Below are 26,574 nucleotides of genomic sequence, written 5' to 3' on the forward strand. Positions count from 1 at the left end.
GCTCATGGAGGCATAACCTTGAGTCCTATAGGTGTCTGGTCCCCATCCCTTTCCTCTCTGGGTCCATTCCTTCTGCCCTGCTTCATGGCTGTCACGGAGTCACTATCAACTGCCACATCTTTTTACCATGATGCTTCTGCTTCAGAGGCAGCAGACCAGGGATTGAACCCTCAGAAGCAGTGAGCCAAACTAAGCTCTCTCATTTACATTGTAGGATATTTTATCTAACAACACAACAGTAACTAACACAATAGCATAATCCTATAATCATAATATATCATATATATATGATAATATAATCATACGTACTAAACATTGTATATATCATAATCATATATATAATCATATATATACATATAAAGGAGCTTCAAATTAAATGAAAAAATAAACAGAACTATACAGTAAAATAGACAAAACAGTCCTCTCTCAGTAATCAATAAAATAAGTAGAACAAAAGTGAGTAAGCACATAGAAGATTTAAATAGCACTATCAAAGAACTTCACTCAATTAGTGCTTATAGAAAATGTCATCCAACAAAAGGAGGTGTAAGCATTTTTTTCAAAATATGGAAAATCCAATATAGTAGGTCATATTCTGGACAGGAAAATTAGTCTTGGGGTGGGGACACAGCTCAATGATAGTATGGCAGCCAGATTTATTTTCCATGGAAGACCGAATTAGAGGAATAACAGAGTCTTGGTTATTATTTGCCGGCATCCAGTGTGCACCCCCAAGAACTGGAAGGACACAAGGGCCCCTTCCTTTGTTCTCCTTTGCTTCCATAGGTTCTGCCATGGCTGTACTGGAAAGTCCTGCCCCTCTCTGTGTGCAGGGTCATTGCCCAGGTAGGGGGATTTATGGCTCTGTGTGGGCATACGGTTTGGCTCTTGCTTCCTTTAATTGGTCCTGCTTCCTCCCTTATCTCCTTCATGTTTGTGAAGTTTTGAAAGGCAGGGGAAGGAGTAAGGGATGGGGCAACTGAGGCAAGGCCAAAAGGGGAGGTGGCCCAGCCCAGGTGTCTTCTATCTCTTCTAAACACTTCAGACAGAGGTCAAACTAAGTTGATTTCTGCCTCAGTCTCTCTGAGGTGAACAGAATACTATCCTAGAGCTCCTTTGGCTTAGGAAGCCATCTCCTACAATGGAGCTCCTTTCTGTCATGCACAAGGCCAGGGTTCGTTCCCCAGCACCACATGTGCACATGCAAACACCACACACACACATACACACACACACACACACAAAAGCTTCACTAGATTTAAAAGGAGCTGAAATCAGAAAAGCATGGTTTTTCCCTCTTGCTTGGTGTAGTTGTGCAGGTGGGGAGGTGAAAGGATTACTTCGGCCTGAGAGTTTTAAATCAGTGCAATATGGAGAGACCCCCATTTTATACAAATCAAAAACAAAAAGTAACTCCTCAGGGGAGAAAAGATAGACACTAAAATTCAACAACAAAAACACATCTAGAAATGTGTTTGTAAAAATTTGTGTGTACTCAAATCTCTTGAGTACTTAGAAATTAAGCAAACATTCTTCTCAATAACCCATGTACCAAGGAGAAAGTTAAGAAAGAATTAAAAACACAATGTCAGAATTTGTGGATCTAGTTAAAGTGTATATGGGGGAATATACCACATTAAATGCATACATTAGAAAAGAAGAAAGGCCTCAAATCAGTGATGTAAGCTGCTACTTAAGGAACTAGGATAAAAGAGCAAATTAAATTAAAAGCAGAAGTTAAAATAGCAAAGAGCACCAATTTAAAACAGAAAAATCAATAAAATAAAAATTTGTTTCTTTGAAAATATTGAAATGAAATGAATTTCTAGCCAAACTGATTGAAATGAAAAAGAGTATATAAAAATACCAATATTAAGAATGAATGAAGGGGGCCGGGAGACAGCTCAGTAGAATAAGTGCTTGCCTGGCAAGCGCAAGGGGCCTGAGTTCAATCCGCAGTTCCGCAAAAAAAAAAAAAAAAAAAAAAAAAGAAGGAGGGGCCTGCCAAATAGCTCACCTGACTAAAACATCTGCAAGCAGGCGCAGGGCTGGGGGTTCGATCCCCAGGCCTGCCATGCCGGCCCCACCCCTGGGCACACTGAGATGGTGATTGAGACTGGGCGTGGTGGCACGCACCTGTAATCCCAGCTCTTGGGAGGCTGTAACCAGGCAGATCACTATGAGTCTAATCTAGTAGTGAGACCCTGAACACCCTGTACTTCCTTCCCTAAAATACAAAAAATTAAATAAAGGAGAAAATATCTCTCTAGATTTTACAAGAGGAGAAAAGAAAAAGGGAAGAGGATGAGAAAAAGGAAGAGGATGGAGAGGAAAAAGAGGAAGAGGAGGGAAATTAAACATGAACAATACTGTACCAACAAATTCAGCAATTTAGAAAAATGGACAAATTCCTTTAAAATACAACTAAAAGTTATATGATCTGAGTAGGCTTTATCAGTTAATAAAATTAGTTCATAGTTAAGAATCTTCCAACAAGCTGGGACGGGGGAGTATGACTATCTTGGGATCCCCCAACACAGTTCTCTTAGAGAGGAGGGGTGAGGCCCCCTAGCAGTGGCAGATTCCAGGATCCTGACATTGCGCTCCTGGCATTTCCTGGCCCTTGGAGAGAGAGCCGTGACTGAGAAGAGGGCTGAGCAGTAGGGGCAGGACCCGGGTGGGCTTCCTGGGAAGTAGGCATCATGCCCTAAAGAAACCCACCGGGAAGCCTTTGCGGCAGTCCTGTCTAGATGGCATGCTCACCGCGGGTGGCATCTTCTGAGTGGTGTCTTGTGGGGCTCATTCCACAGCGACACCTCGGGATAGAGAGAAGTGACGCAGCGGTGCACCAAGGGGCTTCCCGGATTGGAGAGTGTGGGGGTAGAAACTGGACTTAACCTTTTGAGGATGGTGCTGAGCCCCTAGAATTCTTGGGCAGTTTCAGAGGTGGAGCCAGACTCAAAGGCAGGAGATTGATTGTCGGTTTCTGCTAGCAAGGTAGGTATACAAAAAATTATTTGGAAAAATAAAACAGAGATGACTACATTTATATCCTGAGTTTGTGGAGCCTTTCACAACTGATGCTACTACAAATAATACAACTCCATGGTAATTTAATGCCTTCGATCTATCCATAGTTTAACAGATATAGAATTTTATTCATTTGCTATAGTCACCACAACCTTAGTAGTGTCAACAATACAGACTTGCTACTTAGGAACACTAAAGCTAACACAGATTTTTACCAGGCTAACTCACGGGTGGGGCTGGGCTATGTTTTGTAAGCTCCAGGGGGGAATCAGTTCCTTGGTCATTCACTCTTGGACGACTTGAGTTTCTTGCAGTGTAGAACTGAGATCTCTATTTCTTTTCTTTCTGTCAACGAGAGCTGTTCCCAGCAGGTAGAGGCTACCTATGCTTTTCTTCAAAGCCAGCCAAGGGAGGTTGAGTCCTCCTCATATACTCTCTCCAACGGTCACACACACACACACACACACACACACACACACGCTTTTAAAGACTAATGTGATTAGATTTTAAAACCCTTCCAGATTATCCAGAGTCATTTTCCCATTTCAAGATCCTCGCCCTTCATTACACCTGAGCATCTCCTTTGATCATAACATGTAACATATAAGCAGGGAAACAGGACATGTACATCACTGGGAAGTCAGTGTGCTAGCCAGTATATGGAGAATATTTTAAGGTATTTAAATATTTAAAATATAATCTTTCTTAAAAAATCTCAGTGAGGCCACAGAGATAGCTCAGCAGTTTAAGCACCTGCCTAGGCGAACGCAAGGACCCAGGTTTGATCCCTGATTACCATATGCTATCCAGCCCCACCCCAGGCATGCCTGTATGCCTGTAATCCAAGTGCTGGGGAGGCTGGAACAGGAGGATCGCTAGGAATCCGAGGTGTGTAGTTAAACCCTGTACCAAATACATTCAAAAACAAAAATTAAAAAGAACACTCAGGGAACACATGCTTATCAAAAGTGATTTGTAGGGCCAGTCAAATAGCTCAGCAGATTAAAGCACCTGCAAGCAGGCACAGGGGCCAGAGGTTCAATCCCCAGGCCTGCCATGCCGGCCCTGCCACCAGGGAGTGCTGAGATAGCAGTTGAGACTGGGTGTGGTGATGCATGCCTGTAATCCCAGCACTTTGGAGGCTGTAAACCAGCAAATCACTAGAAGGTCAGTCTAATAGTGGGACCCTGAACACCCTGTAAACACTTCCCTAAAATACAAAAAAAAAAAAAAAAAATATTTGGAGGGGCCAGGAAGATAGCTCAAAAGTCTAAATTCGTGCTTGGCAAGTGCAAGGCCCAGGGTTCAATCCCAGGTACTACATAATGCATCGGCCCCATCCCCGGGCACACTGAGCTGGCCACTGAAACCAGGCATGGTGGTGCATGCCCGTAATTCCAGTGCTGAGGAGGCTGAGACAGGAGGATCACTACAAGTCCAAGCTGCATAGTGAGACCCTCTACCAAATAAAGTAAAAGATTAAATAAAATAAAATGATTTGTACAGACCTAACACTCTCAAAGAGCAGAGGAATATTTTTATACTTTCATGTTTCAAATGTAGACTTTCCTGGTGAGGATGTGGGGGAAAAAAAAGAAAGCCTTCTACACAGTGGTGGGAATGTAAATTAGAGCCATCATGGAAAACAGTATAGAGATTCCTCATAAAATTAAAAATAGAACTACTGTATGATCCAGTAATCCCATTGCTGGGTATATATCCAAGAGAAATGAAATCAGTATACTAAAGAGACATCTGTACTCCCATGTTTGTTAAAGTATTACTCACAGTAGCCAAAATATGAAATCAGCCAGTGTCCCTCAGTCAATGAGTGGCTAAAGGCAATGTAGCATATCCACACAATGGAATACCATTCAGGCTTTAAAAAGATAATTTGCTATTTATAACATGCTGGGTAAGCCTGGGTGACATTACGTTGAGTGAAATAAGCCAGGTACAGAAAGTAAAAGAGTATTTGATCTTCCTTCTAGTGGAAATGAAAAAAAGTGACTTCCAGAACTAGAGATATATAGGAAGCAAAAAATAAAGTGAATTCCAGAGCCAGAGATATAGAGGGTATGATCAAAAAATGATATGAATGTTTCATTTTTTATAAGATTCATTACAGTAAAATACATTGCTATTAATCCCCTTGAAAATAAACCCCCTCACTTTCTAACATGTTTTTCCTGTCATTCTTGCCACATTCTGAAGCAGCTTGGAAACCTCTCTGTATTTACTTTCACTATGTGGATCCCTCTGTGTCCTGACTACATTCAAAATGTTCACCTGTCACGGTCATTGTGACACGCGGAGGATCCAGAAGCTGCCTGGTACCAGAGCTAGTGATGAGGTGGATGAAGGCATAGTGTTCCTAGGAGTCTGGCTTTCTTTGGTTTTCATGAGTACATGACTGCATTCACAGTGGGGAGCTGGGACACATACACAACACACCTTAAGCCTCTTCCTGCCCCCTGCCATCACCTCCCCCCTTACCCATTTCTTTTAGCCCCTGCCCATTTGCAAAACATCTCTTCTTTTTTCCTATTTTCTTCTTCTCTTTATTTATAGCTTGGGTTTTCATGTAAGAGAAACCATGCAATACTGTCTGACTGAGTGCCCAGGGCAACTCACATGAATAAGCTGCTCTATTCCCAAGAACACTGGGAGGGCGAGGCAAGCCACATGGATAAGCTATTAGGCAGAGGGGTTTCACGTGACATGTAGCTTCCCCAGTGTACAAACACGCTGTAACTGTGGGGCCCTCCTCCTCTCCCTCCTTCTTTCTCCTCCTCCTCTTTTTTTCTTCTCCCATCAGATGAGAGGGCTCCATCTGGCCTGTTTCTGTTTAAAAAGATGGTCTGATTTATTCCACTTGACATTAGGCTCTCAAATTGCATCTGTTTTCCTACAAATGTCTCACTTTATCCATCTTCGTAGCAGAGTAGTACTCTACTGTTCATAAATGCATTTTTTATCCATTCATGTGTTAATGGACATATAGTCCACTTCCAAGATTTTTCTATTATGAGTTGTGCTGCTACAAACATAGGTGTGTATGTACCACTGTGATAGTGTTTTTCACTCTTTTGAGGAGGATACTTAGAAAAGGAAGAGCAAGGTCAAATGCAATCTCTAGTTTAGCTTTTGGAAGACTTCCCATAGTGATTTCCAAAGTGGTTGTCCTAGATGACACTCCCACCAACAAAGCACAAGGTTGTCACTTTCCCTGCAGTGTCACCAGCATTTGTTCTTATTTAATTTGTGTATGATAGCCAATCTTTCTGGGGGTAGGATAGAATTTAACATTGGTTTTTACATTTTTTTTTTTTTGATGGCTAGAGATGTTGAACATTTTTTTTTGAAAATGGAAATACACTTCTTAAAGTTTCTAATACTAGGAGAAGATATCATACAATGTCTTTTAAATAAATAGTAAGTCAAAGATACAGTATAAATCTTAGAACAAAAATTAAGATTAAGCAATATTCAGAAAATTAAATGTTTCAAAATAATTGAACTAAGAAAAAGTTTTCATGATAGCAAAGAAGTACTAAGAGTAAAACATAAGATAAATACTGGAATGGCAAGAAAATGACCAGCACTTCTAACAGTTTGGGGATAGGATATCACACAAAGTTCTAGTGTGTTCTGGACATGCATAATGGCCGTGACAGTCACTGGTGGCTAGGCGTCACTTGTGGAACTGAGCTACAGCTATTTCTTTGAAATCCACCCTGTAGACTCAGGTGGAATCATGACTCATAGGGTGGAAGAGAAGTCCATTTGTAGGGTGTGCTGATGAAAATATTCTGCTGCTGAACACAGAAGAATAACTGAAAGACTACTATTGTATACCTCTTATTCTGCTCTGTCTAATTGTGTGCCCAATTTGGCGGGTTCTTTCCATTCTCATTCATGGGGCTATTATCAATTTGCTCCCTCTCTAGAACATCATTTAGTAGACTGTGTAGGCTTGGCTTTGTCAACATGAAATTCTTTAGTTGTTCTTTGTCATGGAAATATTTCACTTCTCCATTATATTTGAAAGATAGTTTTGCAGGATAGATCAGTCTGGGTTGGAATTTGTTTTCTTGCAAGACTTGAAGTACTTTGCTCCATGCTCTTCTTGACTTGATGGTTTGTGAAGAAAAATCTGCCGTTATTCTGATGGGTTTTCCTTTAAATGTGATCTGTTTCTTTTCTTTAGCGGCTTTTAGTATACTGTTCCTATGCTGAATTTCTGGGATCTTGATTATTATGTGTCTGGGTGTGGTTTTCATTTGATTGATACTATTTGGAGTTCTATATGCTTCGGTTACAAGAATGTCAGATTGTTGCCCCATATTTGGGAAGTTTTCTTCTGCCCATATTCTTTTTATATCATTTGTATTGTCTCCTTCCTTCTCATTGATGCCTATTAGTCTCACATTGTTCATCTTTGCATCATCTTGCAGGTATTGAATTATTTTTTCCTGCATCCTAGTTGTTTTAAAGAGATCTTTTCTTACTTTTTCACTAGCTGTAATGGTGTCTTTCAGGTCAGAAAGTCTATTTTCACTTTCACGCAAACGGTTTTGCCAGCTTGTGATTGAGGTTTTAATTTCCTGTATATCACTTTGAACCTGTTTCATAGATTCTATCTCTTTCCTAAATTGTTTATTCAGGGGTTCCATCATTTTTACATTCTCCTCTATTTTTTATCAGTGTATTCTTTAGAAGCACTTAATACTTCTTTGATTAGAGTTACCACTACATTTTTTAGTTCTGAAATTATTTCTGATCTGATTTCTTCTATACCTTTCTGCAGTTGATTCTTTACTGTCAACGCCATTATTTCAGAGATATCTGGTGTGTGATTTCCAGTTTCCTCAGTGCTAGTGTCTTCTGCATTTGTACTGGGTGGACTCAGGGCCTGAGACTGCATTTTGTTCCTTCTCTTCGTCATTTTGTGTACCACTGTCTTCTGACCTTTGGTGTAGAGCTTAGATAGAGTTATTACCTTAGCACCAGGTCCGGATCTATGAAGCTCAGATTCCTCCAGGTGGGTGTTGTTTGGATCTGGCTGCTGTGCTCCACTTCTTTCTTCTGCAGGTGTTAGAGTTGAACCCTTTGTGTCACTCTGGCAAGATGTTCTGCTCCTGAATCAGCTGGGTGGGTCTTGCCCCTAGCCTCTTTGCAGGGAGTTCTGCTGAAGGGTTCCGTGCTGGGCCTGCACTCTGGGTCGAATGAGGATCCGCGGCCCCAGGTCGTCTCACTCTCCGGGCCTGAACTCCAGGTCTATTCAGGATCCCCCTGGGCCCAGGTCGTCTCACTCACTCTCCGCCGGGGCTGCTCTCTGGATCTATTCAGGATCCCGCGGCCTGGGTCGTCTCACTCACTCGCTGTTGAACATTTTTGAAATACTTTTCGGCCCTTTGTGCTTCTTCATTTGAGAGGTGCCTGTTTAATTCAGTTGCCTATTTTGTGATGGGATCTTTTATTTTTGGAGAGCTTAATTTTTTTTTAACTCCCTTGTATATTTTCAACATTACTCCTCTGAGCAGTAGCTGACAAAATCATTTTGTAGGTTGTTGAGTGTCTCTTCATTCTTTTATTTCTTTTGCTATGCATAGGAAAATACAGTTGGTATAATTTGATATAATTTCATTTGTTGATTCTTGATGTTATTTCTTGTGCAAGGGGAGTTCTCTTCAGGAAGTTCTCGCTTATCCTTGTTATCAAGAGTTTTACCTATTTTATCTTTGAGCAGATTAAATGTTTTCATTTTATATTTAGGTCTTTAATCTACTTTGATTTTAACTTAGTATGTGGCATAAGATATGGATCTGAGCACAACCATCTACATGCGTTTGGATAGTTCCCCCAGTCTACTTGTTAAAGAGGCTATCTTTCCTCCAGGCCCTCAAATTGAGATACTTAGAAAATAACAACTTAGTAAAGAGAAAAGAAATAGATCTCCAGGAATCAAGAAAAAGCTAACAGAAAAACTAGAAACTATGGAGAAACATGACCAACTGAAGACAACACAGAGGAAAGAACAAATCCATCTGGAGTGCTAACCCTAGCTCCTGGGGAACAGGAACTGTCTCTGCAAATACGAGGTGAACCGGAAGAGAGACGAGAGCCCTAGAGAGGGACAACAGAAAGGCAGTGCCAGACCCCAGGAAAAGCCTATGGTTATTGGAAGCAATATACAGTGCCGGGTTTTACTCAGGAAGCCATTCCTTCTGAGTCACAGGCTAAAGTTAGAGAAGAAATTCACGTCAGCATCTGCCATGTTAGGCAGTGATATCATCAGAATCCATTTGGATAGGTCTTTATTTTTTACTGGGACTCAGAAGTCCCAGAATAACTTCACCTCAGGGTCTCTAGAGCCACCCTACCACAGGTGACTGGGTGAGAGGCAGCCACAAGAGATAGTCACAGAGAAGGGATAAGCTAGTCACAAGTCCCCAGGACTGAAACAGTGGTAAGCTCCGATTGCGAAGGTCATGCTGGTCTCAGTATGATGAGAACACAGGTTAGTCCTACGGCTTTTTGAGGGGGCTGGGTCTGAAAATGCCGACGCTGTGGCTGGCAGCCATGGACCTCTTGCTCCTTACTTCTAGCTCAGTGGTCCATTGTTTTTCCCATCTTCCAAGAAGATCAAGGGAGTCTTGGCCTGGTTAGTTCCCATACCTGGGGTGTGCAGAGGGGCCTCTGGAGCAAGAGTAGTGCCTGATGAACCCACATACCATAAAGCTTGCCAGACAGCAGTGACATGGGGCACACAGAAGCGCAAACACTAAAAGCTGCTACAGTGAATTTAGCCCTAAGACAGAAACTACATGATTGACTGGCCATGCCCAGCAAGAAAGGTGGAGCAGAACTCAACATTCACATAGGAAGAAGTGGGCAAAAGCTACAACTCTTGTTGCATAGGTCCTGCTTTACCTTGGTCTTAACCATCCAGCAGAAAAGTATAGAAACAAAATATAAGAAGTAAAGCCATGCTGTTATGTTGAGCTGTAGGGGACTCAAGTCAACAATTTCTGACATTGCCAGTCAAGCGGAAGACCCAATACTATTATGGACTACTAGACTCTTAGAATATTTTGCTGAGTTTACACACCTATAATATTCAATAACGGAACTTAACAAAAAAAGGGGATACAGATGAATGTCCATTTTGTATCTGTGTATTCAAAGTGGTTAGGATAGATATATAGTTACATTCTCTTAATGAACAGAGGGATTTGTTCTAATGGTGTTTGTAAATAGGATATCATGTCTGTACCTTGTACAGCAATTAACCACTAGGAAGAATGTATGCAATGTGTTAATTATTGAAACTGTCTTACCAATTTGGTTTGAAACTATCTCATTGCTATTTGTTTCTCAATAAAATTACAGAAAAAAAAAAAGGAAGAAGTGGGTATGCAAACAAAACAGGTCCTATTCTCACTCACTGTTCCTCACTCATATCTGGTAGATTCCAATTCCAATTCCAAACATTTGCAAGGGTATTCTTTATTACTGTTTTTCATGGTGGTGGTGGTGGTATGCAGGTGGGGGTATGGGTGGGGGAGTTCTTTGCCTTTTCACTTTTTTCTTTTCATTGGGCTCAACTAATTCCATTAACTTTATTTTTAATTGGACTTTTAAATCTCACTTTTCTCCAGTTTTCCTTTTCAGATTTTAATTCTTTCATTTCCCCACTCACCCTAACATTTTTGTCATTACTATTAAGTATTTTTAGCTATTCAGGTGACTATTATTGTTGGGTTCTACTTGTGTTAACAGTGGTGTAATTGTTGCTTTTAGTATGTAGTGTGTGTCAATATTTGGTTTGTCTATGTTACATTGGTTTTTATGCTAGTACAGTAACCACTTAACTCATTATTACTGTTGTTTTCTGTTAATGCTGGCATTATGTCCCACTCTTTGTCTTCATGTCACTGATTTTTCTATAGTTCATTTTCTCCTGAGTAGTGTTGGGGATCAAGCCTCCAGAAGAAGACTGGACATTACGAAGACCATCTAGTTACTCTTTTCTTGTTGCTGGGACAAATATCTGACAATAAAAATGAAGGAAGGAAGGGGCTGGGGAAATGGCTCAGCAGAACAAGCGCTTGCCTGGCAAGTACAAGGGCCTGAGTTCAATCCCTCATTCTGACCAAAAAAAAAAAAAAATGAAGGAAGGAAAGGTTTATTTAGTTCACAGTTATTGGAGGTTTCACTCCATACTCAGCTGGCTCCAAGGCAAAGTGGCACAAGGCAGACAGCAACCTTTCATGGTTGTGGCAAAAAGCAAGAGGAGCCACGGGAGGAGTAGCAGCAACAATGGCAACAGAGAGCAAGTCTGTCTGTCTCTTTTATATTACATTCAAGCTATCTGCCCCAGGCTGGGCATAACACTCACTCATAATCCCAGAAGTATTCAAACCCATAATCCCAGCAGGACTCAAGCCCATAATCCCAACAGTACTCAGACCCATAATCCCAGTAGATCATGAGTTAATGGCAAACTCTGGAAGTAACTCTACCCCATGATTTATGAGGCTCTGGGGGGCACGAGACACAAACCATAACAAAGACCATCAAATGTTCCACTGAATAAGTTAAAGGTATACAACTAAAGCATAATCAAATCTAAGGACATATCACAGAGAGACAAAAATCTAGCGATCTCTATGCTAATAACATTTTCTCTATCCTAACAGATCTCCAACCCATTAAAAAAAAAAAAAAAGGAACCTGTGACAGCACGGCAACATGTCCCCTAAAGCTTCTAACTCCCAAAGGTGATTTCACAGCCCCTGAAGTAAACTACAAGCAAAGAACTCAAAAATTCAATGATCAGAATGCTAGGAGATAAGCAAAAAAACATGCAAATAGATGCACAAATGCTTAACAAACTGAGAGAATTTAAATGGATAAAAGATTTTTCTAATGAAATGCTGGACAAGCTTATGAAAACAACTGATTTAAGCAAGACATGAATGACCACTTCAGAAAAGTACAAAAAGCAAACAAGCAGAGGAGAGAGAAAAACTTCAATGGGAAGGATACGTAGCAGAACTGACCAATCAATGTGAAGCTAGAAAGTCTGACACAGAGGCAGTGGATACTGTAGATGACTAACTCATTGATAAACCAGGCGTGGTGCCCCTGAAAAAATAACGCAATGACAGAATTCAAACACATCACAATTACGCTCAGTGTGAATGCTTTCGCTTCCCCAATCAAGACACTATCAAAAAATAAAATGCAACCCTATATTGTTTACAAGAGGGACATCTCATTCCAAAGTACACAGACTGAAAGTGAAAGGATGGAAAATAATACTCTGTTCAACCAGAGCCTAAAAGCAAGCAGAACCAGCTGGCTCATTTTCAGACTCAGCAGACTTCAAGCCAAAATGAAACAGAAGAGACAAAGATAGCCACTGATGAAGAGAACAAATCAATGGGAAAAGGTAATGGCTGCAAATATTTATGCACCAAATGCTGGCACTACTCAACTTCACAAATCAAAACTGATTTCAATCGGAGTTGAAATGGCAGATAAACACCAATACAGACACAGTGGTGCATTTCCACACTCTATTCTTACAACTGGTCAACAAGACCATAACAAAACAAAAAGCATCAAACCACACCATTGAACAAATGGATTTAACAGATGTCTACAGTGTTTTACCCAAAACCAGAATACACTTTATTCTCAGCAATATATGGAACTTCTCCCAAAACAGGCCATAAAGCCATAAAGCATATTTAAATAAAGACAAAATAATGAAATAACCCTGGGATACAAATAGATTATAGTAGAATGAAGCTAGAAATCAACAGCAAAACACAAACACATAGGAATTAAACAATACATTGTAATCAGTGGATCACAGAATAAATTGAAAGTTCCTATAATCAAATAATGAAAGTACAACATACCAAAACCTATGGAACACAACAGAAACAGTTCACAGAGGAAAGGTCATGCTGTAAATGTACATATAAAAAGAACAGAATAAATCCAAGTAAACAACTAAATGCTACACCTCATGGTCATAGAAACAGACACAATTGAAATGTGAATTTTAAAAAAGTAATCTTAAAGATCAAAATGGAAATGCATGAAATTGATCCCCTCCTACTAAAAAAGGAAAGGATCAATGAATGAGTTGGCTCTCTGAAAGATTGGGAAGGAGAGCTGGAGGTAAGGGAGACTGGAGGGCAAAGATGGGGAAGAAAAAGGGAAGAGGATCAAGATGTGATACATGTAAGTACTATGAACTGAGAACATGTAAGTAAAAAGGAGAAAGACAATGCATAAGCAAATAGCCAAGTGAATGGTGAAGCATCGAGACTGGAAAGTTAAGAAAATTCTAGCTTTGACAGAGATAGTTCTAGTTCCATTTATACATGTTGTACACACAAAAATGGAAACAAAACCAAGTTTATGTGTTGAGTATGAGCAATGTAAATGTACAGGGCACCACACAAAACAAGAACTCCATTAGTGAGAGCTACATTATTATTCATGCCCAGACAGGACTAGGGAGCTACCAGGCAATCACAAAGAGGCTAGCAAACACAAACAGCATGATGAATGAAACGATGGAAATAATAAATTCCAGTGAATATTACATCATCTTCTGGGGAGTTAGCTTCATTCTACGCTATACTCACATTTTTTTTACTTAGTGTGTATTTTAAAGCCACCTGGAGTATGTGCTTTTGAGTTCTGATTCATTTATTGTTTTGGGAAGACACACAGACATGCATACATTGCACAGCTTCCTCGACAATAAAGTGGTGCTCAACAATCAGGCTTTCATCCAAAGTTCAAAGACCCAATCCAAAAGTGAGCATCTGAGATGAATATATACTTCACAAATGAAGAGATACAAATGGCAAATAAATATATGAAAAAATTCAATATCATTGGTCATTCAAGAAATGCAAATTAAAACAATGCTGAGATACCATCTTATAGCAGAAAGAATGGCTACTGTCAAGAAGTCAATCAGTAACAAATGCTAGAGAGGCTGCGGGGAAAAAAATGAACCCTTCTCCACTGTTGGTGGGAGTGCAGGCTGGTACAACCATTATGGAAATTAGTATGGAGATTCCTCAAAAAGCTTGGATTGGAGGTCCCATTCAAACCAGTTCTCTCCTAAGTGTTTTTCAAAAGAACTGAAGCCATCATACCACAACGATGTATGTGTATCCATGTTTATAGCAGTGTAATTTGTCATAGCTAAATCTTGGAAATCACCCAAATGCCCATCAATTGAAGAATGGAGAAAAAAGTTATTCTTACACAATGGAGTATTACTCAGCTGTAGAAAAGATAAATGTGCAGCTTTTGTAGATAAACGGATATAACAAGAGACTACTGGCAATTGAAATAAATCATACCCACATGTGCAAGCATCGTATTGTTTCACTAGTGTGAAAACCTGAAAGAATAAATAAAATCTGAAAGGTACAGCAGATACTGTGAAAGGGAAAAAAACTGTTCAATGGGAAGGAAACTTTGGGATAAGGAAAAGAACAAAAGAAAGAAAAAATATATCTTTATGTATATGTGCTGGATAATTTGCGTAAGTGTACTGCTGATTTCTGCTGGCCTTTTGAAAGGAGCAGTAAATGCTGAAAGGTTTTTTCTCATTTTTTTCTTCTTTTTCATTTCTTATAACTTTTTTGGTGTTGTTTTGTTTAACCAATTTTGCAGGTTTGATACCTAACCTCAACAACTAATTTGAAGATAACATCATGCAATACAGCAACTACTGTTGAATTCCTATTACTTCATTTAGTGAAATTTTGTATTGTTTCTAATGATTTTTTCTATTAGTATTCCATATTCTTTAAAAAATAAAAACAATATTTACTATTATACTACACATAGAATCCAATAAATATTAGCAACTGTTTAAAGTACTATGTAAAGCCTGGTACAGAGGTACACCCATGTAATACCAGTACTTGGGTCGCTGAAGAGGACTGCCATGAGTTCAAGGTCAACCTGAAGTTCACAGCAGACCTTGTCCTCAATGAAACAAAATACTACTAACACATTTCATTTTACAAATTCTTTAGTTGTGTAGCTATTGAACTGAACATTGTATGAGAGCAAGAACTTACATGTGTTTAGTTGGCTAAAACTATACCATGCAATGTAGCAGGCATTCTACAAATCAATGAATATCTAACTTTGTGACAACAGTGAAAATGGCACAATTGCACACATACAAACTTTTCCAAAATTAACATGAGGGGCCCAGGGAGGTAGCTTAGTGGTCTAAGCAGTTGCCTGGCAAACTCAAGGACCCAGGTTCAATCCCTGGTCCTGCTCCATGCCAGACACTGAAACTGGCCATGGTAGCACACACCTGTAATCCCAGTGCTGGGGAGGCTGAGACAGGAGGATCACTATGAGTACAAGCTGCACAGTGAGAACCTGTACCAAATAAATTTAAAAAAAAGATTAAAAAAAATTTTTTTTAAATCAAAATTAAGATCAAGACAGATGTTCATTGACTCAAAGAAATAATGCAGATAACCAGATAGCACAGTGACTCAGAAAACTGACAGCACTACATTAAAGAGGCAAAAAAGAAATTCAGAAAGGTTCCAATTTATCTTTATAAACTTTTTATTTAAAAAATAAAATTATAAACAAAATACAGAAAAATATTGACACTTGTGATAACAAGAAAATGATTTAAGCCTTATGGCAATTTATTATTCTGGGGGAACAAAATCATGAGTTTTATAAAGAAATTTTATTGTGCCTAGGAGGAATGTAATATTTAAGATTTATTTATAACGGGCATTTGGCATTAACAAGAAAAAAGTATACATATATATTCTACGTATACATTCAACATTTTGCAGCATATTTACTTCAAGTTATGTTTCCAAACATATACCAAACACAATCTAATGCCATCAAAAATCTCTAAGATATTACTAAAATTTTGTTCATTTGGTATGAATGCAATATCATTTTTAAAAAATAATTTTATGTTCCTACAAGATCAATTGCATTTTCACTATTCAACAAAATTCACTGATGCTTTCGTGCCAATCGAAGCCAAGCCTTTTCTAGACAAATGAAATACCAACACAAGGGTGGCAAGTTATGGAATTATATTATAATTTTCCCTCCCTCGTCAGAGATATTAAAAGTTTCAACAAAAGGATACCAGTTTTAACAAATTACTTTTCGTTTACAGTAGTCAGGATTTATCAAGTGACTGCTTTTTAGAAAATGACTGAAGTACTTTCTTCTTTCAGTTTTCACCAAAATCCTCATCAAAATAAAAACATTAAGAAACCCACACAACAATTTTCTGAAAAATTTTCTCCATTTTTCCTCTACATTTCTCAAATCAACTGTTTTTTCATTAATAATCTGTACTTCTTGCTTAGTTTTTCTAAATTATACAAGGCAACTATCTAGTTTCCTGATAATCTTGTTTCAGTTTTAAATTATGATTTTATTAAAATCAAAATAAATTACAAATAACTTCATCTTTGTTATAATTACTTAGACATTTATCTTAACTTACTGAAGGCGCAAGAGTCTTTGGGGCCTCTCTGTCTAGACAAAACAAAGTGTCAAGATTAGAAATTCTCATTCTTCCAAGAGATTCCAGATAAATCAGAACTACTCATAAGGTAGCAATTCTGTCTTAATTATCTCAAATTACATTCATTCTTTTTGTCTACAAAGATAGCGAATGACAAACCAAGGGAACAGATGAATTTCGCTTAGTGGTATCTTTCTGATCTTCAGGTTGTTACTTCTCCTCCCGCACACAAGGGCTGGCAGTTGGCAGTAGGCTGCTGAACAGACGCCACTTCTAAGTCAGATTCACGAACAAAAACCACTGCGTCGCCACTTACATTAATAAGACACTGCGCCTGTCAGAACAACAAATAGGATGGGTCAGTTACACTCAGCACTGTTCTACGCTTCCATTACACAGGTGGCAGTGGTAGGTAGGCGAAAGCACACAGGGAGAGAAATCCCTGACAGAAAAAAAGAAAAAGGGTAAGAGGACAATTCACAGGAAAAGAAACTCAAAGAGGTGAGGTATAGATGCAAAAATATTCAGGTGCAATATTAATTAGAGATACAGAAATTACAAAGACAGTGACAAAAAGGTAACAGTTGGATATTACCAAGTATTAGTTAAGATGAGGCAACAGAAATGCACTTACCAGAGCCACCACTTAGGAAAACAATCTCATAAAGCAGAAACTGTACACATTTTGTGACACCAATTTCAGTCTCTTTTATTAAAATATTTATTTCTTAGAGAGAAATCTTGGGCTACATATGCAAAAAAGATTGGTATGCGGCATTTCACGGCAGCATGTTCACAACAGAAAAATTCAGACAAGAACCACACAATCATCTAGAAAGCGAAAACAAGTGGCTTGACGCTCTATCAGTATGAATAAATCTCGTGTCACAATGACTGTGAGAAATGATCTCAAGTAGTGGAAACTCAGGCCATGTGTAAGAAAACTACAAAGGCACATGCACCGATTTAGTAATTCTCTTGTAAGGAATTTTCACATACACTCACACTTGCGTCAAGCTTCATCTGTGCTTTGTAATATTGTATGCATTAGAATAACATTCCTTAAAAACAACCTGACATACAGTGTGAACATAATTCAGTTGCAACAAAAACTCTGGATACTTTATTTGCCCTCAAATGGCACAACCACCAAGAAAAATAAATGAATAAGTAAAAGAGCAAGATCAGTGCATACTATTACCATTTATGTAAAAATGAGGAAAAACATAAAATATATAAATATATCTGTAGTATCTAAATCTGTCTAACATGTTTCATGCTCTGGAATGTCACATCTCTAGGAAGAATATTAAACCAACTACCAGCTCTGGGTGTATGTAGGGAAGAAACTGGCTGAGACCGAGGACAGGGAGAAACATTCTTGTTTAATATTTTTTGAATTTTGAATGATTTCCCACCCAGTGGAAAATATATTACAAAGATTTTTACATACAGGTATTTTTTAATTCACTGGAATGAAATCAAGAATGACCCACTGAGAGAAAAGAAGAATCAGGTTTGCAGAGGCTTCTACCATATTTTTAATATTTTACTTCTGAAGCTGGGTACTGATGTTAAGCAACTACACATTTTTTGAGTGCAAGCAAGATCTCAAAATAAAGTAGAAGTGGCCCCGAAGAGCTAACTGATGTGCAGTGGGGCACCTAACACGAGCATGGAGGTGATAAGCAGCAGCTGACAGCAAGCACACTGGTGCAGAGGGGCGCTGGCAGTGGGAGGGCCGACCGCAGCTGCAGACAAAAGCCGGGGACGCATTCCAGCCTTTCTGTGCATATCCTGGTACTGCGCACTTGCATGCAGTGTGCCTCAGTTTTCTCACGCACAGCATGCTGGCAAGTGCTAGAAGTGAAAAGAGGCACAGTTCCTTTGGAAAGGTAAAGCACATGCTTGGAGGACAGCACATATGAATGTGGAGAGGTAATGAGGAAGGAGGAGCGAGAAAGTAGGACGAGGCTAAGTGGTGGGGGACACAGCACATAGGAGCTTGAATTTACCCTGTCCTGAGTCATTCAAGATGTTCTAACACAAGATAACAGACATAACTTTTTTATTTTATTTATCTATTTTTTTGGTGGAACCGGGGATTGAACTCAAACCCTTGCGCTTGCCAGGGAAGTGCTTATTCCACTGAGCCATCTCCCCAGGCAGACACAACTTTTATATAGTGCTCTGCTTACTAGCCATCCACCAGGAACACTATATAATGAACTCATGACTTCCCCAGGTTTTACCAGTATTATAGATGAGGAAACTATGACAGAAAAGTTGCTTTCGGTAAGTGAATTTTGAGGTACTTTTAAAGTGCTAATTAAGTTAATAACTTGTTCAAGACTAACCCTGGAAAAGCTTCAAAATGATAAATCTTGATCTCAAATGCAAAATAACTATGCCAAAAGGTGCTTTTTAAAAGGACTAGAAAAAGCACATTATACTAAATAAAACTATTGCAAAGAAGTACCCAGATGAACGGGTTAATTCTAAGATCTGATATATGCTTTGTCTGTGGTCAGATTACATCAAATTGTTCACAACAAATACAATCAGGATGTACAAATACAATCAGGATGTGTCTTCTCTAGTTTTTTGTCTAAATCTGTTTTCAAAAGACTTCTATTGTACTTTTCAGCCTCTCCTGATTTTTTCTTCCTCACCCATTGATCTTTTCTGGCTTTTCTGCTTCTCTGTTTACACCCTTGGTCCACTCTACAAGATCTCCTTGTCTCCAAATCTTCACAATAAGCTGGCACTGAATTTAAACCTTCAATCAAGAAACCTCAGAGCCCTAGGTGTACTCCACCTCTCTTCGTTTGAAGTCCCCCAGGACGATTGACAGGTCTTCTCCCTGCCTGCCCCCCAACTTGCCTTAGTGATTGAAAAATTAATCAGAAAGCTATCTTTCAGTTTCATTGTATCACTATTTTTCTTCAACGTGTACCAATGAAGTATAATACACTCTGGATTAAAAGTGAATGAATTGTCAAGAAAAGCTAAAAATAATAGTAAATGAAGCACCTTTCTGGAGAAATTCAGACTAAAAATTTCAAAATAAAATTCATTATGAATTCCCAGTAATGTCTTTTCAAATTTCCTACATATTTATGGCAGCATCTCACTAGCAGTACAAGATAATTTTACCCATGAATAACTGAGGGGATTAAGAATGTTGATGATTTATTTTTGGTTACAATTACCTAACCATAACGCTGGGAGCAAAATATATAGTTTCATATGTACACACTTACGTGTATTCTTAGCCTGCTCAAATGATGAGTATCTAACCTACATTACAGCTTCCTACGTGCTGTTTCCAAGGAATCGATCCCCTCTGTTCTCAGGCCACTCCCCAGGGCCAAGAACCTAGGAATGGCTACCAACAGCGCCAGCACTCTCATCCACTTACTGTCCTATGTCATATAAACAATGTGACTTGTCATGCATGACACAAGAAGCAGGGCAGGAAGCATCGTTTTCTGATAGCTCATATCACTCATATTGCATTTTTAAGAAACTTTAATAATTTTAAGAGCATTATTACCTTAACTCAAAATTGAATAAAAAATGTTATTATCAAATTCAATTGTACCCTTCTACTCTCCATTAAATTATACTACTTAATAAAAACCAAGCAGCAGTCTGGCCCCATTACGAGATCCTCAGTACCAGTGCAGCAGTTCAGATTGAGCAGCACCATGGTACACATGAAGGGGAGCCTCTCACACTCTCAGCCCTCACTGTGCTCCAAATGCCTGCCAAGAAAATGGTGACAACAGTAACTCAGGAGCACAAAGTCTAGGCCTAGGTAAGAACACAACTCACCAGAGATGTGAAAAAGTACCTGAGCTATTTATCACCATGATTATTTTACAAATTCACCAGGATATATTTGAAGTACCTAGAATCAAACAGTTTTGAAGAGTAATTTTTGTGGGGGGCACAGGGATGGCCAAAAGGCAAATTGATGGGTTCCTTTCAAATCAGATTTTTAACCAAATCTCACCTGGTTTTTATTTGGATTCTCCATGAAGACACACTGCTTCATAATGTAGGAGACAACAGCATTCCCTCCTAATGCAGCAACATGAGCACGCACCATCGCAAACACTTCAGCAATAAAGGCGTGGAGAAAACCACTGACACCTCCTTCCTACGTAACAATGCACAAGATAATTGCATAATACAGATGTATATAAGAATGGACATGTATTGTCAAATAGATATTAGGACATAAATGATCTTAAACAGGCAATAATTTAAATTTGGCATAGTGAGGATTTATTGCATGAACAAACTTCTATTGAACATATAACTGCACAACAATTTACTGCCCTTAGTTTGTTTCTTTAATAGAAAATTAGAGACATTGTATTTTGCATACAACAAGCTATGTAGCACTTAATTCAACCGCTTTGCACATTAAATTCTAATACCTCAATCAACAGGTACACAAAATAAGTATTCCGCACATATTTATTAGGACATAAACCCAATAGTATGGGAAACTTTTTCTATTTTCAAAAACTAAGAAAACAGATATCAAAGGCAAGTCAATAGCTGAAAATGCCTTTTAATATAAGCTTTTCACAAATTCTACTGGAGGTTATATAGGAAATGTCCAAGTTTAAAGTAAACATTAAGGAAAACCTGGGTATACCATTATAAAGCCATTAAATCAAATTTTTCTAAAAAAGCACAAGACAGTCTATGTAGTTTTGTAAAGGGGTATCTTTTTGTGATTAAAGAATTCAGCAAGTTCTTTCAGACTGTTGCCAACTCCATCATAACTGAAAACATTTTTTTCTTTTACAAATTTCCTACTTATTAAACCAAGATATTCTCAATGTTTACAGGTTAACTTGACAAAGGAAAACTAAGAAAAAAACTCATCAAGCAATGAATGCATGTAAAATGCTGCCGTGAAGTTATTACTCAAGTCTTTGTTGAAGGGAGATCGACCATGAAGCGGCAGTATTTTGGGGATGAGAACATAAGTGGTAGAGAAGACACTAAAAATAAAACTTTTGTGGATAAGCTGCGCGGTGCTGCACCTCACAGTCCCAGCTACCTAGACCCTGCCTCAAATGCTAACTCTTTCAGCAGGCTTCCTCTGTAACGTAAGACATAATGTATAGTTTTTTCCTTGTGTCTGAATTCTTGCCTTAGTAAATGAATAGTGAATTAACTACAATTCTGAACCTTAGCCATGTCAAGTAAAATGCTACAACCACTGTTATTTAAAAAGAAATTTAATAATATCTAATGTGAAGTAAGAATATGAAGCATATTCTCCCTGTTGGAAAGAGTGAAAATTCGTGACTTCATTCTCTCTTAAGAGAAAAAAAACAACAAAAAGATAAAATTATACAAAATATCTCTACACACACACACACACACACACACACACACACTTCAATGCATTCGGTTGTTACATGGTTTTACTACACAGCTCAGACTCAGTGATCCTCCTGTTTTCAGCCTCCCCAGTGTGGGGATTACAGACACATGCTACCATGCCCGGACTCTGGACTCAGTGCACCCTGGGGGCAGGGCTGGTGTGGCATGTGGTGCAAGGGATAGAATCGTGGTCCCTGTGCTTGCCTAAGCTTGCCTAAACAGGTGCTTTAGTCCGCTGAGCTATCTCCCTGGCCCCTACACAAATATACATAACTAGTTAGAAAAGTAAGCTTTTCTTTCAGGGCTGCTTTAAACATCTAATAAAGGCAATTTTACTTGTGTTACTTATATAAGATAAAGATCTAGAATTTCTTTTCTTTTTTTTGGGGGGGGAGGCTTAAAGGTTTTACTGTTATGAATCACAGCTGATGAACACCAAGTTTTCACCTGAAGAGACTACGCTGCAACTAGGGCCCAGGGCACTGCTCCAAGAGTTGCTCCAGGAAGGGGGCAGCACGGTAAGAACCAACAAGGTCCGAAGTCCAGGAAGGAGAGGGCTCAGGGTCAGGTGGCTTCTGCCAGAGCAGCCCCAGCAGCCATAATGCATGCAATCAATGATGCGACCCCCTTCCAGCTTGCTTTTGGGAGCCCAGCAAACACAGTTTGTCCCCAAGTTGGTGTCCCGAGTCTGAATGCATCACAGGCAGCACAAGTTCTCATATCCTTGCTTTTTCCACTATGCAATCAGGTGTTTGTCTGTATAGCCTTCTTTAATACAGTATTCACAGAGTGCCCTGCTTATGGCTTTCCGCTTGTAAAAGAGGTCAAAGAGCAGGTTTTCTGCTGGTGGACTCTGAAGATGGGCCACAGAGATCTCACTTTCCTCTTTCCCTTAGGAGGCTCTGTTTCAGCTTTTCTCAACTTTTGCTCCAATTCATCGGACGTCCACTCAATCAGCTTCCAGCCATTTGGAGGAGCTTTCCGGCTTCTTTTCCCTTTAGGTGTTTTTTTTTTTTTTTTTACCTTACATGATTATTTACTGAGATCTTAGGATCTATTTCCAAGAGTGAAGTATGAAGTAGATTTTTGGTCTCTACAGTTAGGCTTTCACTTATGTCTCACTCTACCAAATACTCTGACTTTGGAGAGATCATGCCCTTGTCACCGGACGCCTAAGCTATAGAGCCACGTACAAGTTCTAATACATTTGTTTAAATTTAACACAACTCAATGGTAACACTACCTCCTTTATGAACTCCAGTAAGTCTAGTATAAAATCAATTCAGATAGGTTATTAAAATGCAAATATCAATATACATACATTTGTTAGAGGAAAATAATTTGAAATTTGGTTTTACTACTAAGTCTTCAATCAGAGAAAATGATTTTTTTTTTTGAGAAAATGATTTTAAAAAATAACCTTTATAACATTACCTCACGAAGAGAAGTGGTTTCTCGAATAAAAAACATGTTAATTATCCCAAGATATTTAGTTATTTTTGCTCCCGGAATGAAAGAAAGAGGAGTCATCTTAACAACCCCAACTGTAGAACTTGCACAAGGTGGAGCAGAGCGATTTCGGAAATTTCCTTCACCCATTGGATTTGCTTTTTCAACTGTCACAGCTAAAATTGAAGAAAGAAGAGAATATATTAAACACTGACATGGGTAGAGAGATTATTTCCTAAGGTTTCCGAAATAAGTGGTGACAACATTCAGCTTTCTGTGAGGCTAAGCCATGTCATGAAAGAAATTATCATGCACTGCATGCAATTAAAAGACAGAGAAAGAAAAACATATGAGAAAATGCTGGAATGGAAGTCTTTGGAAGAAAAATGGCATTCCTGCAAAAGAAAATGTTGATGCAGTGTAGCTAACACACAATGATTGGTTACAAAGTGAAGAAAAAGAAAAAGCACAGAGCATTAAAATTATCTACTGTAGAAACAAATTATTACAGAGAGTGTGAAAGTTGTTATCTTTCCCAGTACAGTTCTTTCCATCTTTTTCACATAGCTTCTTCATTGTCAACTTGTAGATAAACCTAACTTGTAGTTAACTAGTTGTAAACTAGTTCCTTTCCAAACCATGTTCATTAATCAAACTCATAATTTTACTAAGGATTTTGGCTGTCAAAAGTTGTCTAAAAGTTAGAAAATAAAATAACTATCACTTACTAAATGACTGCTATAGACCAGACATGACATTTATTTTCCTCAACAACCTGGAACATAGCTTATCACTGTCCCCACTTCACATATGAGGAAACTGAAGATCAGAGAAACTGAAAAGCTCACTCAAGATCACACAGCTACTAATCTGAAACTTCTAGGTTTCAAAATTTGATCTGAATGCTCCCATATCCTGTGATTCTTTCTCTTAAATGAAACTGATCCCTTCCTTTTTATGTAGTGTAAACTTTCATTTAAATAGTTACTTCAAAATCTACCAAAACACTTGGGCTATACATAACATGAAAGGAATCATCCTGAGTTTACCAGATAAACGAGTTAACTACTTTCTCCTCAGAACTACTTTATTCTTTCAGCCCTCTGGATATAACACTTAGTAAGTTAAGAAATGCCATTTGCTAAATAGTACGCTGGATCCCAGATAAGCGTCTCTATGGTAAAAAAGCAGGTGATTTCTTTCCATTTAAAGTAAGTATGATATCTATTTGTATAAAGTTGTAAAACACACATCTGCAGTTAAAACTAACAAGCTGGAATGCCCTTACGCAGTCCCACCCTACTCTTTCTAATGACCACTCAAGTCTGCAGCTTTCACACTCCAGTACACGACTGATCAGCAATGTTATTACTAGGAAGTAAGTCTAGCCTTCACCACTGGGAAATCAGGGATATGCTTCTGAGATCATCATAATGTGGTAGAAATAGCCGCCTACTTGTCTTAATTGATCCGCGCCTTATGGTCTGAGCTTTCAGTTTAATGAGCTCTATCCAGCTGCTGCATCTGTCTGCAAAGGAACTGTAATCAACTGACGTTGCTGAAAACACAGACAAAAAAATAAAACAACAAAAAAAACAAAGAAAAATATGGATGACGTCTCTTATTCGTCATAACACTCCTTCCGATGATGTAATTTAACTGTAACTTAGAAAAAGAATGGTCCTTCTCAAGTCAGATGAGAGCAGTAGTCAAGAGTCGAGCTTTACACAGTGATTTGTCCACAACCACGTTCCGTTAGCTGGCTGAGCACTTTCTGGTAACATCACAACTGTGTGGCCTCTCAGGGAGAATGTTAAGTGACATCTAACATAGATACCAATGAAAGGACCACATGCTGTGCTTTAACTTCATTCCTAGCCTTTAATTTATAATAACGTAGTTGTTTATATTTTAGGACTTGGATTTACAACGCAAGCACTGTGAATAATCTTTTACCCTATTTTTACCTTAAAATAAAAAGTAAACTGAATGAGAATCACTCAAAAGAATACTTTAAAAAAAAAAAAAAAACTAGTTGGTGTATCTATTATTAAACTACCTTCTTTCCACCACCAGCAAAAAAGCCAAAGGGTCATTTCTGTCGGTGCTGGGTCTGACCTTGGCAACAAAACTCTGACAACACTGTTGAGAGGCAGGTGGGAGCCTACCAAGTGCTTCTTTTATAATAGTAACTTTCACACTGCTAAGTTAAAAATTAAATGAATAAAAACAATATTAGCTAAAATTTTATTTTTTTAGAAATTGAGAAAGTATTAAAATGCTAAAATATTTAAATATTTAAATGAATTTTTTAAATGAGTTCTAACTACAATAAAGCCACGTTCTGGTGTTTATTTCACTGTCTAGTGCATTTCTTTGATGTCTACAATTTTAGGCATCACCAAACTAGAACTTCACATCTTTGGTGACTACTTGCTTAATGAGACAAACTCACCTCTCTGTGCAGCTGGTATACCTGAGTTAGAACTTGCACTCTCCAGGTGTTCTAATAAGACAATATGAACAACATTAGCTTGGATGCTAAGTACAAGCCAGCATCTCTTCGTTGTTAATATCTTCTATAAGCCAGGAGAATAGGAGTAAAGCTTCATGGTTCATATAAAAGCAAACCAAATAGAAGTATTTAGGCTTAAAATAGTTTCTACTGACAAATGAAAACTAGCTCAGTTAATAAATACCATGCCAACAATGACTGCTTGCTTACTATAACATAAAATGAGTTTCAGAAACTTCAGTCATGAGAAAATACAAATATATAGTAATGAAGGTGAGTAGAATGACAGCACACTGAGATTAAACAGAAAAATGGCTGTGGTGGGATGAATACCTGAAATTAAAACAGAGAAGGGAAATTCTTGCACGGGTAAGAGAGCCAGTAAGATTGAAGTCCATAAACAAGATAAATGCTTCACAGAGCCTAAGCTGCAGCCCTAATCCTGCTCACCACCAGCCACTCCTTGTAATTTAACTATCAACAGCTCCCTCTGGTGGTGGTAAAGTGTTACAGACATGATGAGTGACATCAATCCCAACTCAGAATCACTCCATTTTCCAAAAACCTCAAGAAAGTAACACCC

The 26,574-nt window shown here is 38.6% G+C and overlaps 1 protein-coding gene and 1 pseudogene across 8 annotated transcripts in view; both read right to left on the reverse strand.

Moving 5' to 3' along the window:
* Positions 1–15,647: 15,647 nt before the first annotated feature.
* C2cd5 (C2 calcium dependent domain containing 5) overlaps positions 15,648–26,574 on the reverse strand; it is a 113,997-nt gene continuing 103,070 nt past the window's right edge. For 2 of the 8 annotated variants that reach the window (XM_023718907.1, XM_023718908.1), the window contains exons 24-28: positions 25,932–25,982; positions 24,933–25,034; positions 23,462–23,652; positions 20,634–20,780; positions 15,740–16,949 (exon numbers count right to left, since the gene is read on the reverse strand). In XM_023718907.1, the coding sequence (XP_023574675.1) occupies positions 16,818–16,949; positions 20,634–20,780; positions 23,462–23,652; positions 24,933–25,034; positions 25,932–25,982 (623 nt within the window). In that variant the 3' untranslated portion in view covers positions 15,740–16,817. Of the gene's footprint in view, positions 16,950–20,633; positions 20,781–23,461; positions 23,653–24,932; positions 25,035–25,931; positions 25,983–26,574 lie in introns of all 8 variants that reach the window. The other 6 variants (XM_023718910.1, XM_023718913.1, XM_023718912.1 and 3 more) reach the window with 5 other exon arrangements.
* Positions 22,247–23,181, reverse strand: LOC105742638 (annotated as a pseudogene).

This window comes from Octodon degus, unplaced genomic scaffold (assembly GCF_000260255.1).
Source record: "Octodon degus isolate 3935 unplaced genomic scaffold, OctDeg1.0 scaffold00064, whole genome shotgun sequence".
Lineage (NCBI taxonomy): Eukaryota > Metazoa > Chordata > Mammalia > Rodentia > Octodontidae > Octodon > Octodon degus.